This window comes from Rhinolophus hipposideros, assembly GCF_964194185.1.
Source record: "Rhinolophus hipposideros genome assembly, chromosome: 11".
Taxonomy (NCBI): domain Eukaryota; kingdom Metazoa; phylum Chordata; class Mammalia; order Chiroptera; family Rhinolophidae; genus Rhinolophus; species Rhinolophus hipposideros.
The window spans coordinates 63,780,008-63,795,119 of NC_138057.1; the positions used below are offsets into that span (position 1 = coordinate 63,780,008).

At 40.7% G+C, this 15,112-nt stretch overlaps 2 protein-coding genes across 6 annotated transcripts in view; one reads left to right on the forward strand and one right to left on the reverse strand.

The window, feature by feature from the left end:
- Nucleotides 1-901: 901 nt before the first annotated feature.
- LOC308504849 (ornithine aminotransferase, mitochondrial-like) lies at nucleotides 902-2,218 on the forward strand (the record flags this gene model as incomplete). Its single annotated transcript, XM_081066228.1, is given in 3 exon segments — nucleotides 902-1,648; nucleotides 1,652-1,723; nucleotides 1,727-2,218. Coding segments are annotated over 3 exon segments (1,311 nt in total).
- A 5,669-nt stretch (nucleotides 2,219-7,887) lies between these two features.
- ECPAS (Ecm29 proteasome adaptor and scaffold) overlaps nucleotides 7,888-15,112 on the reverse strand; it is a 100,631-nt gene continuing 93,406 nt past the window's right edge. For all 5 annotated transcript variants that reach the window (XM_081065482.1, XM_081065484.1, XM_081065481.1 and 2 more), the window contains 2 exons: nucleotides 14,467-14,538; nucleotides 7,888-11,091 (listed from right to left, as the gene is read on the reverse strand). In XM_081065482.1, coding sequence (XP_080921608.1) covers nucleotides 10,952-11,091; nucleotides 14,467-14,538 — 212 coding nt within the window. In that variant the 3' untranslated portion in view covers nucleotides 7,888-10,951. The remainder of the gene's footprint in view (nucleotides 11,092-14,466; nucleotides 14,539-15,112) is intronic.

Here is a 15,112-nt window from a genome sequence, read left to right on the forward strand (position 1 = left end):
ATGAACGAACTAATCAGAAACAGTCTCAGAGGTACAAAGGAAAAACTGAGGGTTGCTAGATAGGAGGAGAGGTGAGGATGAGGGAGAAGGTGAGGGGATTAGAAAGCACAACTGGTAATCACAAGATTGCCACAGGGATACGAAAGACAGTTTGGGAAATATAATCAATAATGTAAAGATTTTGTAAGGCCACTTGTCTTATTAGGGAGACCACATCAGGGATGGTGTAAATGCCTGGTCACTGTACTGTACACCTGAAGATTAATAATGAATGTCAACTATAACTTTATATATACATATATATATATAGTCACAGGATGTGGAGTACAGCATTAGGAATAGAGACAGTGGAAATGTAACGGCTGTATGCGATGTCAGAGGGGTAGTAGATGGAGGGAGGGGGGTTATCACTTTGTGAGGGGTATAAATGATAAATATCTAACTATCACAGTGTTTTGTACACATGAAACTAATTTTTAAAAAAAGACACAAACAAAAAGGCTAAAGAAATGTTCAAGGAGATTAAAGGGACATGACAAGTAAACACAGTGTACGACCCAGCATTCAATATTAGACCAGGAAAAAAAGAGCTCTAAAGGACAGTATTAGGACAATAGACAACAATTGAATATGGGCTGTGAATTAGACAATAGTACTGTATCAGAGTTAAATTCCCTGAGCTTCATAATTGCACTGTGGTTATTATGTAAGACAATGTCCTTGTTCTTAAATACTGATGTATTTAGTGTTAACAGAGCAAAATATCTCCAACTTACCCTCAAATAGTTCATAAAAAATATGTTCTTTAAAAGTTCAGGGTTCCAGCTCAGACACCGCCGCGTGTCCCAGGCCAGCCTTTGATGCGTAGACAGGTCGGTGGTATTCCTACTTGAAGGACACGATGTTTTCCAAACTAGCACGTTTCCAGACTGTTGTTGTGCTTTGTCGAGGAGTTTACTCTTCAGTGGCTTCTGCTATATCTGTTGCGACTAAAAAGACAGTCCAAGGCCCTCCATCCTCTGATTACATTTTTGAACGGGAATCTAAGTATGGGGCACACAACTACCATCCTTTACCTGTAGCACTGGAGAGAGGAAAAGGTATTTACATATGGGATATAGAAGGCAGGACATATTTTGACTTCCTGAGTGCTTACAGTGCTGTCAACCAGGGGCATTGTCATCCAAAGATTGTGAATGCTCTGAAAAGTCAAGTAGACAAACTGACCTTAATATCTAGGGCTTTCTGTAATAACGTCCTTGGTGAATATGAAGAGTATATTACTAAACTTTTCAACTACCACAAAGTGCTTCCTATGAATACAGGAGTGGAGGCTGAAGAGACAGCTTGCAAACTTGCTCGTAAATGGGGATATACTGTTAAGGGTATTCCGAAGTACAAAGCAAAGATTGTTTTTACAGCTGGAAACTTTTGGGGTAGAACTATGTCTGCAATCTCCAGCTCTACAGACCCAAGCAGTTATGATGGTTTTGGACCATTTATGCCCGGTTTCGAAATCATTCCATATAATGATCTGCCTGCTCTGGAGCGTGCTCTACAGGATCCAAACGTTGCCGCGTTCATGGTAGAACCAATTCAGGGTGAAGCGGGCGTTATCGTTCGGGATCCAGGCTATATGATGGGCGTGTGAGAACTGTGTACCCAGCACCAGGTTCTGTTGATTGCTGATGAAATACAGACAGGATTGGCGAGGACTGGTAGATGACTGGCTATTGACCACGAAAATATCAGACCCAACTTAGTCCTTCTTGGAAAGGCCCTTTCTGGTGGCTTATACCCCGCATCTGCAGTATTGTGTGATGATGACATAATGCTGACCATTAAACCAGGGGAGCACGGGTCAATGTACGATGGCAATCCGCTGGGCTGCCGAGTGGCCACTGCAGCCCTTGAGGTTTTGGAAGAAGAAAACCTTGTTGAAAATGTGGATAAAATGGGTACCATCTTGAGACATGAACTCATGAAACTACCTTCTGATATTGTAACTGCTGTAAGAGGAAAAGGATTATTAAATGCCGTTATTAGAGAAACCAAAGATTATGATGCTTGGAAGGTGTGTCTGCGACTTCGAGATAATGGACTTCTGGCCAAGCCAACACATGGCGACATTATCCGATTTGCACCTCCACTTGTGATCAAGGAGAACGAGGTTTGCGAGGCCGTGGAAATCATTAACAAGACCATCTTGTCTTTCTGAGAGTGGTGATTGTTTGCAGCGATGCAGTTCCTTGATGTCCTGTAAAAAGCCTCTGCGTTTCTGCACATAACGCAGCCACATTCCACCCCCTTGTGTTTTCAAGGCAGTTCCTTGATGTCCTGTAAAAAGCCTCTGCGTTTCTGCACATAACGCAGCCACATTCCACCCCCTTGTGTTTTCAAGGACTTTTTAAAAAAATATATGTATTTTTCAGTTCCTACATAATAGAATGACATTTATAATCGTGCATGCAAGTTCACTATATAACACAACTGTAAGAATACAATGGCATCTATATGCGATTAAGTGTTTTGTGTGGGTGCCTTCTAAGGTGACGTGCATCTATCAGCAGCATTTGGATCAAGCCCCGTATAATTTGCATATGTTTTATAATTTCCTTGCTTGTGTAAATGTTTCACATTTGAAAAAGTTATATGGGGTTTACATAGAAGACTTGTTTAACTTTATGAAGTTGAATCATAATCATTGAATGTTAGGAAGGATTAATAGTTAAGCTTATATAAAATACCAGATTTAAACAAACTTCATATTGGCCAACACCAGGATGTATTCCATGAGTGTCATTATTTTCAATTAAGAATTAATGTTGAACATTCCCAAATTATGTTTTAAGTGTTGATATAATTTGTGAAAATATATTTATTTTCAGTTTTTTTTTAAATTTAAAATAAAGCTTATATTTTAAATGTCAAAAGAAAAAGTTCACAAGGGTGGGAGGAATGGGGGACTAGGAGATTAGTATTCCTGGTCCCCAGCGGGGCACGGGTGCTCGCCCTCCCCCTCCGTGTCATCGCCCCTCTGCGCCTCTTCAGGACAATGGGACCGGCCGGGACTCCCCGCAGCACGTGCGCCCGGCCAAGTCCGGGGTCGGAAAGGGGCCGGCAAGGGCCGGGGCGCCGGCAGGCGGGTCAGCCGGGAGGCCCGGCGGGGGGTCTCAGAACCCGGGTTCCAGGTCCCCGTACGCGGCCTGGGGGGCGACATCGCAATTTACATCATCCTCCCCACCGAACACGTGAAGACGCAGCTGCAGCTGAACCTGGGCATCTGCACCTACATGCGGCCCGGCGCGGCCCTGGCGTCCGGGGCCGGCACCCAGGCCTCGGCCTCCGGCTCTGCCGCGCCGCCCCGAGGCGCTGCTCGGGGTCCTCAGCAGCAACAAGCTGCACAGACACGCAGGCTGCCGGGCTGCCCGGGCGCTGGCGTGGCCCGAGGCCGCGGTGGTCGTGTGCCCCATGGAGACCATCCAGGTGAAATTCATCCAGGACCAGACCTCCCCCAACTCCAAGTACAGAGGCTTCTTCCACCCGGTGGGGGACATTGTGCGGGAACAGCACCTACCTGGGCCTCACGGCCACTGTGCCGAAGCAGGGAGCCAGCCAGGCCATGCACCTCTTCGTCCTGAGGTCCCCATACAGCTGGTGCGGAGAGAACAAGCCCAGCACGACCCGGGACGCTGGTCCCGCGGATCTCGGAGCTCTCGCGGCGCAGCCAGGGTCTGCGGGAACACGACTCTGCGCGTGGACGAGCCCGGATACAGGGCCTGGCCGCGCACAGATACACAGATACTGACCACGTGTGGCTGGATTGCAGACCCTGGGGCGTGAGGGCCTCGGAGCCTTCTGCAGGAGCTGTCCCCCCTCTGGGCCGGGTCCACTGGATGTGACTGCCATGTCCCTCATCCACGCTGAGGTGGGGAAGCTGCTCAGCAACGTGGAAGACAGACGCCTCCAGACCATCCTTCAGCGCCCTCTTCTCGCCAAGCCAGTGCCGTCGTGCTAAAAGGCCCAATACCGGTCCCTCACACTCCGTGGCCTGGATCTGACCCCTGTGGCCATAGTACTCATGTGTCCCATAGTTTTGTCCATGTATCCAGCTGATGTTGGGAGTCCCTCTGAACTGTGAGTTTGTGTGCACTGCCAATGTGCTTACGCATGAGTCGTATGCTTGTATTTCATGTTGTGTCATGTGACCCTATGCAGTGGTGCCTGGGAGCCAGGCAGTTCCTTGATGTCCTGTAAAAAGCCTCTGCGTGCCCGTGTGGCCTGGGTCCGCGGCCCTGTAGCCAACGCTGGGTCCCATCCCCGTGCCTTCCACCCTCGGCAGCAGGGGCATCCGCCATGCAGACCACAGCAGCCTCAGGGCCTCAATATGGCCTTAACCACTTTCCAGGGGCTGCATCCCCCACTCTGCCTGGGACAGGGTGGCACCCACCATTCTCAGGACCATCCTCCCAAGGTAGAATAAATCAGATCTTGTCAAAAAAAAAAAAAACAAAAAACCTCACTCTAGATGTGTGGAGAGCAGGTATATTTATGACTACATTATTTTTTGCAAGGCATGCAGTTCCCATCTTTCCTGTGTCCTTATGACAGTTCGCTTACTGGGGATCACAGAGGGTGAATGGAAGCTCCAGCTAGAGGACCATCAGGACAACTTGATCATACCACATGAATAAGCAGTTTTCCTCCTTGGGAAAAGAAGTAACAACTAGATTGAATAATATAAGAATTAACAATCGAACTAATTAAGTCATAGAACCACATATTGTGGATAATGGGCTAGAATGGCCCATGCATGAACTTGAAATGGTTAAACCTACTATACCCACTGGGCTTGACTATAAAACACAGGAAACAGCATAGAGTTAATGACTTCACCATTTTAAAATTAATCTTGAAACTATTTTCCCAAAGGTCAGTGCTCATAATAAATCTTTCTGGAGCATCACTAGGCAACAAGGAAACAAGACTTTTGCTAGAAAATTGACGATAAAATAAATGTTAGAAATAATAAGCATTGCTATTGGAGAAAAGGAAATAAACTTATCATTTGCAAACTATATGATTTTATATCTAAAAAGAAATCAATTAAAACTGTTCCCAGCAAGAGTTGAGTAGCCTCATAAAAGATAAACAAAAAATCAGTATTTTTCTTGCAGCCAATTGAAAAATATAGTGAGCAGAAAAATATTCTATTATCAGTTATATTAAAATTTCAAGATATTAGAATGACTTTAAGAATGGAGAATTTACATAAAGGGAACAATAAAATTTTAATAACAATGCCATGACCAATAAACTAAATGAATCCTGATGTAAAATCTAGAGTTCATCTCTAATCATGTCATTTTCACCAATAAAAAAATTTTAATTCTTTTCTCATAAAGCAAAATAAAACAAAATAATTATCTTAAAACCTCCAAAATCGAAGAAAGAGATGTTCTCATAAAAGATGGTAGAGTTGAAGGAGGTTTTCAGACTCATTTCTCACAAAACCAAACAAAATAACCTAATTTCAGTCACTTCACCTTTCAGAAGAGTGGCATAATTATCTCATCTCCTGGTTATGTGTCTCTCTCCTTTAGAACAGCACCTCAAAGGGTCTGTTTGATTGTGAAAGCAGGGTCTGGGCTTGTTCAAATGGCAAAAAAATATGATAAAGATAACTAAATTATTCTGTTTACTAATGAAGTTATAGGATTTTAAAGTTCAATCCTGGCTTCTTCAGGAGGGTTTTGGAACACTGGGAGAGTGGTGGAAAGGGTATTAGGAAGAGGAGAGAGAGCCCAGAAACCTTGAGGACTAAAAGAAATCCAGAGAAACTAACCAGTGAGAAATGTCTAATAGAAGGGAAGGCTAAGGATCTGCAAAAATAGTGGTATCTCATACGAATTTTAGGTTGTTGGCTGGTCTTAGTTATTCTTTACTCCCCAAAATGCAATTTAAGTCATATAAACACAACAATCTTGGAGAATGGAGCTTTGAGTAATAGAGGAACAGGAGTAGCTCCAGAATGGAGAAGGCATTTAAGGAAATTTCTGTCATTAGCTTACCACTAATTGACCAGAGACTTCAGTGGTCACCTACAACAAAGAACTGAGACTTGACAGAATTAGTACAGGAAAGAAAACAACAAACTCTGGAATGGGAGGGGAATAGGATTTCCAGAGTTGCCACACAGTATTATTTTAAATGTCCAGTTTTCAACAAAAAATTATAACATGCAAAAAATGGGAAAGTGTGGCCCTTAATTTAATAATGATATAAGGGTTAATCCATCAAGAAGACATAACAATTCTGTATATGTATCTAAAAAACAAAGCCCCAAAATACTTGATACAAACTGACAGAATTAGAGGGAAAAATAGATACTTCAACAATAGCTGAACACTTTAATACTGAACTCTCAATAATCGGTAGACTACATCGTGTTAACAAGGATAGAGAAGGCTGAAACAACACTATAAACCAACTAGACTCAACACCATCTATAGAACACCCCCACCCATCAACATATACACATTCTTCTTCAGTGCACATAGAACATTACCTGCTGATTTTGTGCCATCATACAATATGCATTATGCTGTTTGGATTCCTTCCCTCCACTGTATGTTTACGTGATCCACGTAAATGTGACTGCAGTCTGTCCGTTTTTATTAATGTGTGATAGTCTACTTTATGATCATAACACTATATCCACTCTTCTGTTGTTAAACCTTTGAATTGTTTCCACTTTTTGGCTATTTCAACTAATGTTATAAACCTGCACGTGTGTCTTTTGGTATATGTATGTGCACATTTCTCTTGGGTACATACTTAAGAGTGAAATCGGTGATAGAACATGTCTGAGCCATCTTTAGTGCTAAATAATTTCCCAACATGGTGTGAAAATTTGGCTACTATCGGGAGTCTCCACTTCCTATTGCTGCATAACCAAGTAACCAAAACTTCATGCCTTAAAACAATAGCCATTTTCTTATATCCCATGATGTCTGGGTCAGGAATTCAGACAATTATTTAAGGGTAATGTTTGTGAAAGACTGTATAGTATGAGCTTGGCAAGAATTTTTGCATTAGAGATGTTTCTTTTTCCTGCAGGCAGGGGTTGGTTTAAGCTGGGGTCACAACGGATGGGCTGATCCTCTCAGAATTAAAAGGCCTAGTAAAACTAAAAGCCAGGATACACTCTGTGAGTAAATATTCTCTAGGGACTCAAAGATAAACTTATCACGGAATTTAGTCTAATATTGGGAGTTACATCTGAAAATACTAAAAAACCCTCAGATTTTATACATTCCGTGATGGAATTAGTAGAGAGGGCTTATGGAGGCTTCTTTCCCAGACGACTCAAAAAAGCTTCCAAGCACACACTGGATTTAGGTGTGAATAAGCAGAGAGAGCTCAGAACATGGCGGGCTGTTGGGCCTGTTTTTGGTTTTTAAAATGTAACTAGTCAATGCCTCAGAAGCTGACCTAGTTTCCTAGAGAACGGGGAAAAATTAACGCACTGCCTCAGACTTGGTCATGCAGCTTTTATTGACCACTTCGTATCTTCTTGGGCGTGGGTAGGATTTTCCTTTCGGATAAGACTATCACATGCTTAGCTAGCGGAGCACATATTACAGAGGATCCTATGAGGACTTTGCATATAAAATACAGAAATCTGTGAAATATACATCCATTAATAACAATTTGTACATTACAATGAGTGCCAATGTCAAAATAACTCCCTGTACTTAACAAGCAGCATGAATACATTGTAGCAGCAGCTGGTAGTCCTGCCCCATAACGGGCAATATTCACAGTGTAGTCACTACTACAGCCCAGATCAACAGTCACATCTTTTTTTATTTACTTTTTCTTGTTAGTGCATACACAAGATGGAAGGAGAAAGCAGTGGGGATTTGGGGGTTTTAGTGTGTAGGTAAACTATATCGCAGGCAAACACACTAGCAATTATAAATTGGACACAAACATTAAAGAAGTTGCTGCTCTTGATGACCAAGACGACGATTTTATACTCCTTTCATTGTTTTTATTTCCAGTTGCAAACTTCAGGTGCCTCCTTTCCACGCATCAATAAATCTGTGAAGATACCGTGTACTTATTCCAGGAATAAGAAATTCACTAATTAATCAATTGCTTGTATGACAAGTAGCACTGAGTATTCCTAGAGGAAAAAAATCATAAAAATCTCTTCCAGATAGCTTTATTAAATGAATGTTGAAGAAATAAACATGCACAGGTCCTCTTTCCATTTGTTCACCAGTATCAAACATTCCACAATTACAAAGTCTCAGCTTTTAACCTCTTTAAATAAGAATGTGCACACATGCACACACTAGCTGCATTGGGAGACCATGATTTAGCATTACTCCTGCATATGACTTGGCTGGTCAAGATGAAGGCATTACACGTAGAAATTAGAAAATGTGCGTAGAAAGCTAAAATAAATAACACTAAGCACTAAGGTTCAAGTATCTTAGCACCTCTCTCAGCACCATGGGAGATTCCCAATATTAAATAACAAAAAGTTTTAAATGCATAAAATCTGACGAGGATTTAACATTTGACATGGGCCAAGAGCACGGTTCTTGCTCTTACACTCTTCCTTTCCAACAACAGCTGACCTACCTGGCATTCTTGCCTGGAAGAGCATCCCAGGTACTAAAAATGAAAGTCAGAGGGCACTTAATGGAGCAGAAAGTACTAATCTGGAAAACACCAAGTCCGATGAGGCCATAAGCTTTCAAATAATATCCAGAGTTGGTTTTTTTCCCAAGTAAAAGCCATTCTTAAGTGGTAGTCCATGATACGTTTCTTAAAATTCACGATGCTACTAAAACTCACCATTTAGTATCAGCGAAGAGGATGTTCCAGTAATAAACACTACATTTTCATTTGTAAACCCTTTTCCCAAGCAGAAGCAACCCAGCATATGCAGCCAAATTTAGGTACTACCTATGGCAGTGTTTTTCAAACTGTGAATGGCAACTCATTTATGAGTCAGGAAATGAATTTAGTGAAATGAATTTAGTGGGTCTGAAGAGCATGTAAAATGGTGGGGGGTGTGGGAGGGATTAAAGTATATCACACATAGTATGTATTAGTTCACAAAACATTTATTTCAGTTAAAGATTTTATATTCATTCATACACACACACACACACACACACACACACACACTATTCTGGGTCAAGATGTAATTATTTTTACTACAGGTCACAGTCAAGAAAGTTTGAAATACATCGGTCAATAGAGACCACCAAAAACAACAATCAAGAAGTTTCCACCCTGGTGTTAACGTCAGTAAGGGGTCAATACTGAGTGTAAACCAATTTTGTGCTTCGAACGCAAAGTAAGGAGAGAGTTCTCAGTTTACCATAAACACATCAAACTTGTTTTTTCCCCTTATCCTTAGGCAGGGGCATGAGCAGTGTAAGAAAAGGGAGAAACCCTAGCTGCAATTATTTACTTTGAGTGGTATATCAAGTTTTTCCCAGATGTTGAATTAAAATGCTTTCCCTCTTATCCTAAAGTCATATTGCTGGCAGAAAAGTGGGAGGAAAATTTCACGCTGTCTTTATGGTTTTGAGATTATAAAGTCTAAATCAAAGCAGAATGAGCGATCATGTCCTAATTTACTGCAACTGCCTGTAAAAAGGAGGACGATCGGAATTATCACATGGAGACTGAATTCTTCCCTCAGCCTGTAAAGATGCTCAACAATCACTTTCTAAAAACCAATCATCTGGGCCGGCCCGGTGGCTCAGGCAGTTAGAGCTCCATGCTTCTAACTCCGAAGGCTGCCGGTTCGATTCCCACATGGGCCAGTGGGCTCTCAACCACAAGGTTGCCGGTCAACTCCTCGAGTCCCGCAAGGGATGGTGGGCTCCGCCCCCTGCAACTAAGATTGAACACAGCACCTTGAGCTGAGCTGCCTCCTGAATGGCTCAGTTGGTGCTCAGTTGGTTGGAGTGCAGGCTCTCAACCACAAGGTTGCCAGTTCGATTCCTGGTGGGCAGCGCCCCCTGCAACTATGATTGAACATAGCACCTTGAGCTGAGCTGCCGCTGACCTCCTGGATGGCTCAGTTGGTTGGAGTGCATCCTCTCAACTACAGGGTTGCCGGATCGACTCCCGCAAGGGATGGTGGGCTGTGCCCCCTGCAACTAGAAAACAGCAACTGGACCTGGAACTGAGCTGCGCTCTCCACAACTAAGACTGAAAGGACAACTTGACTTGGAAAAAAAGACCTGGAAGTACACACTGTTCCCCAATAAAGTCCTGTTCCCCTTCCCCCAAAAAAAGCATTAAAAAAATAAATAAATAAAAACCAATCATCTAAACAAATGACAATGTTCAGCTTGTCCATTTCACGAATCCAATGATGTCAGTTCAGTTCTGGTTCAACGACTGCTGTCTGCACCTCACCTTGTGAGTTTCTCAGTTCGGCAGGGGTGTGCACTGATTGGCAGCAGTGAAAGTTTCCTGGGCAGGTCATGAAACCGCAGCCTAGGAAGCTACCTTATCTCATAGCCGATTTTCTCAGGTGTGAAACAAGAGTCCCTTCCTGAAATAACTTTATTTAATTTCAATGCAGTTCTAAGATTTTTATCCAGCTTGTTCTACAACTTTGTCTACTCCTTTAATAACAGCTTTAATCTTCTATTTACTATTTCTATCAGTTTCACCTACAACCACCTCTCAAACATCCAGATTCCACTAAGCTCACTCAGCCCAGACACTATTTTAAAATCATCAAAATAAAGCTAATAAGGAACAAAATTTAAGGCATTTTTTTTTATTTCAGCCAAGGAATGATGCATGCTACAGATTAATCTTTACTTTTCCCAACTTGGTTTTGCAAAGAATACCAGCATTTCAACCCCAAAGAACATGGCACTTATTTGTTTCTTCCCCTTCTAATTTATTCCAGATTTTCAAGTGTTTTCTTCAGTAAGGATGCTTTTTCCTGCAGCTCAGGTCTGCTGTCTGTCTCCATAGTTGCTAACGATTCAATCAGGAGTGTTCTGCATTCAGATGTCAAACTTTCCCACTGTTTAGATTCTGAATGGAAAGAGAAAAAGAAAAAAAAGATTCCTCATGGAACACACAAGCAAAAAAACAAACTATTCTTTCTGCATTCCTCCATATATCCTATCCCCAAAATAAATGCAAAGCCACCCCTTGGTAACAGTTCAGTATACAATGATCACAGGTTCACTAGTGGTCTCAAAACCTAATCACTGACAATCACCTGAGAGCCTATCAGGGAGTCCCATCCTCTGTCCCCAAGAGAACCTAGGGATGCTGAAGCCCCGTGGGAAGTCGGAAGTATCAAGGCAAGGCACACAGAAACAAAAAAGCCATTTCAACAACACAAAAAGCTTCTTTGTAAGATATGCTCAGTTAAAAAAGCTTGAATACATTTCATAACTGCAAACTCACTTTGAACAGATGACACTTTCTTTAAGGGAAGCATCAGAGAAACTCAGAAAGTGACGATCCTAAATCTTATTTATGAGGTTCTGCCACTTTCTAGTGATGTGGTTTCAAGCAAGTTATTTCAACGTTTTCCCTCATTTTCCTCATCTGGAATATATTCGTACATACCTGGCAAACTGAGAATTCGGTGATATGACTAAGTGACTAGCTCTTTTATTTCAACAAGGAAAAAAGGGATTATGAGATATGTAGTGTTACTGAGTCTAAAAAGCTTGTTTTACGGAGCCCAGGAGAGGTGCTTTAATTGCTAAGCCTTTAGAAGAAATCAGCTTCTTGATAAGGTTAAAAAAAAAAACAAGCCCAATACACTGAAAACAAGGCATTATTAAAAGAAATGGAAGAAGACAAAAAGAAATGGAAAGATATTCTGTATTCGTGGATTGGAAGAATCAATACAGTTAAAACAGCCATATTACCCAAAACAATATACAAATTTAATGCAATCCCCATTAAAATCCCAATGGCATTTTTTACCATTAGAAATAGAACAAAAAAATCATCAGAGGTGATGGAACCACAAAAGACCCTGAATAGCCAAAGCAATTCTCAGGGGGTAAAAACCAGGCCAGAATTATCACACTCCCTGACTTCAAATTATACTACAACGCAACAGTAATCAAAACAGCACAGTACTGGAATGGCCGGATGGCTCAGTTGGTTAGAGCACGGTGCTCTTAACAACAAGGTTGCCGGTTCAATCCCCACGTGGGCCACTGTGAGCTGCGCCCTCCACAACTAGACTGAAACAACTACTTGACTTGGAGCGGATGGGTTCTAGAAAAACACACTTAAATAAAAGTTTAAAAAAGAAAAAAACAGTATTGGCAGAAAAACAGACAAACACCATGGAACTGAACTGAGAACGCAGAAATAAACCCACATACATGGGCAGATAATTTTGGACAAAGGAGACAAAAACATACAATAGAAAAAAGAAAGAGAGCCTCTTCAATAGATGGTGCTGGGAAAATTGGAAAGCCATATGCAAAAGAATAAAACTAGATTGCTATCTGTCACCAAACACCAAAATTAACTCAAAATTAATCAAAGACCTAAATAGAACACCTAAAACAATAAATTGCATAGAAGAAAACACAGGTACTAAACTTATGGATCTTGATCTTAGAGAAGATTTTTATGAACTTGACCTCAAAGGGAAATAAAAGCATAAATAAATAAATGAGACTACATCAAACTAAAAAGCTTCTGCACAGCAAAAGAAAACCGTCAACAAAACAGAGGCAACCAACTGAATGGGAGAAGCTATTGCAAACAACATCTCCAATAAGGGGCTAATATCCAAAACATATAAAAAAAAAAACTCATACAACTCAACAACAACAAAAACAATCCAATTTGGGCGGCCGGTGGCTCAGTTGGTTAGAGCACAAGCTCTCAACAACAAGGTTGCCAGTTCAATTTCCACATGGGACGGTGGGCTGTGCGTGCCCCTGCAACTAGATTGAAGGACAACGACTTGGAGCTGATAGGCCCTGGAGAAACACACTGTTCCCCAATATTCCACCCCGCCAAAAACATAAAAAAATAAAAATACAGTTAAGAAATGAGCAGAGGACCTGAACAGACACTTCTCCCAAGAAGACATACAAATGGCCAACAGTTTATGAAAAGATGCTCAACTTCACTAACTTCACTAGCTACTAGGGAAATGCAAATCAAAACCACAATGAGATACCACCTTATATCCGTTAGAACGACTGTATTATCAACAAGAAAAGTCATAGCAAATGTTAGAGAGGTTGTGGAGAAAAAGGAACCCTCATACACTGTGGGTGGGAATGTACTAAATTGGTATAGCCACTATGGAAAACAGTATGGAGGTTCCTCAAAAAATTAAGAATAGAATTACTATATGACCCAGCAAGCCCTCTTCTGGGTATCCACCCAAAAAAATTGAAAACATTTATATATAAAGATATATGAGTATGTACCTCTATGTTCATGCAGCATTATTCATGGTAGCCAAGACATGGAAACAACTGAGTGTCCTTCGATAGATGATTGGATAAAGAAGATGTGGTATATATATACAATGGAATATTACTCGGCCATAAGAAAAGATGAAATACTGTCATTTGCAACAACATAGATGAATCTTGAGATTATCATGCTAAGTGAAATAAGTCTGATGGAAAAAGTCGAGAACTATATGATTTCACTCATATGTGGCATATAAAACTGAAAGCAACAAACGAACAAGACAAACAAACAAGCACAAACTCATAGACACAGACAAGTTTAGTGGTTACCAGAGGGAAAGGGGGGAGGAAGGGGAAACAGAAAAGGGAATGGGGTCAAATATATGGTGATGGAAGGAGAACTGACTCTGGATGGTGAACACACAATGCAATATACAGATGATGTATTACAGAATTGTACACTTGAAACTTATAATTTTAATAATCAATGCTATCCGAATATATTTAATTTTTTTAAAAAAAAAAGATTAGAAAAGAAAACCAGGGGAAAAAATAGGATTAAGAAAATTGCTATCAAATTTGATGACATGGGTAAATAACAACTTTTAAAATGTTTTCCCAACTCCACTTTCCAGTGTGTCATTTTGTTTATTTACATGTACAATGAGCTCTACTATGCCACTGTCTGCAATTAACCAAGATTAAGTCAGGATTCATGATGGAAACAAAAACTATTATTCTGAGAAACTAAAGCTTCAAAATACGTTAAAAGTATATACAATAAAAGAGTACCAAATTTAAACACTTCATAAAATTTACAGGTTTTAGCTTTGTATAGCCCACTTGGATGTACATATATATTCATTTGCATTTCTGAGTATATGCTTATTGAAAACAGAAAAAAAATTTCTAAAAAAAAAAAAATTTTTTTTCTAAAACATATGCCATAAAGTATCCTGGCTTTCTGGTCCTCCAGTCAGAACTATCAAGAACTCACCTTCAAGTTTTTTAAGCAGTAATTCTATCACAGATAAAGCTTCTGTTCTCACAGATGAGTAGGTCTTATTTTCTAAGAAGAAAATCATATAGTGCACATTATTTGTTTTATATGCCTTATAACAAAATCTCCAAGATTAAGTTAGCATTACTGAAAAAAAGAAGTTCAGAAATTATAAATTCAGATATACACCTGTTCTTAAGTAAGCTTCCTTTTGCGTATTATTTCTCATTAAACACCTGAAATGTGCTGCATCACAATAAATGGCAATATTTAAAAAACCCATTTAGAAGTGGGAAATCAAAAGACACTAGCTCAAACACACAGTCATCTTTACATGATACCTCAGAAAGGTCTTTAGGTTTGCATGCTCTCCTCATTTTAACAAAGATCATTACACTACCCAGGGTTAAGGCCAAATCAGGGACACATGGCAGGGACCTTGCAAAGACTAGTTTCTGAGCTTCTAGTTCTTCATCCAAAAGCATGCTACCTCCAAGAATTCCAACTGAAATATGCTTCCTTGGTGTCTGCACTAGATACAGCATCTAGTTCCTGGTGAAATTGTCTACCAAAAAAATTAACACACAACCAAACCTGAGGCAAGGAAAGTACCCAATGAGCTTCTAACACCCTGTTATGCTAC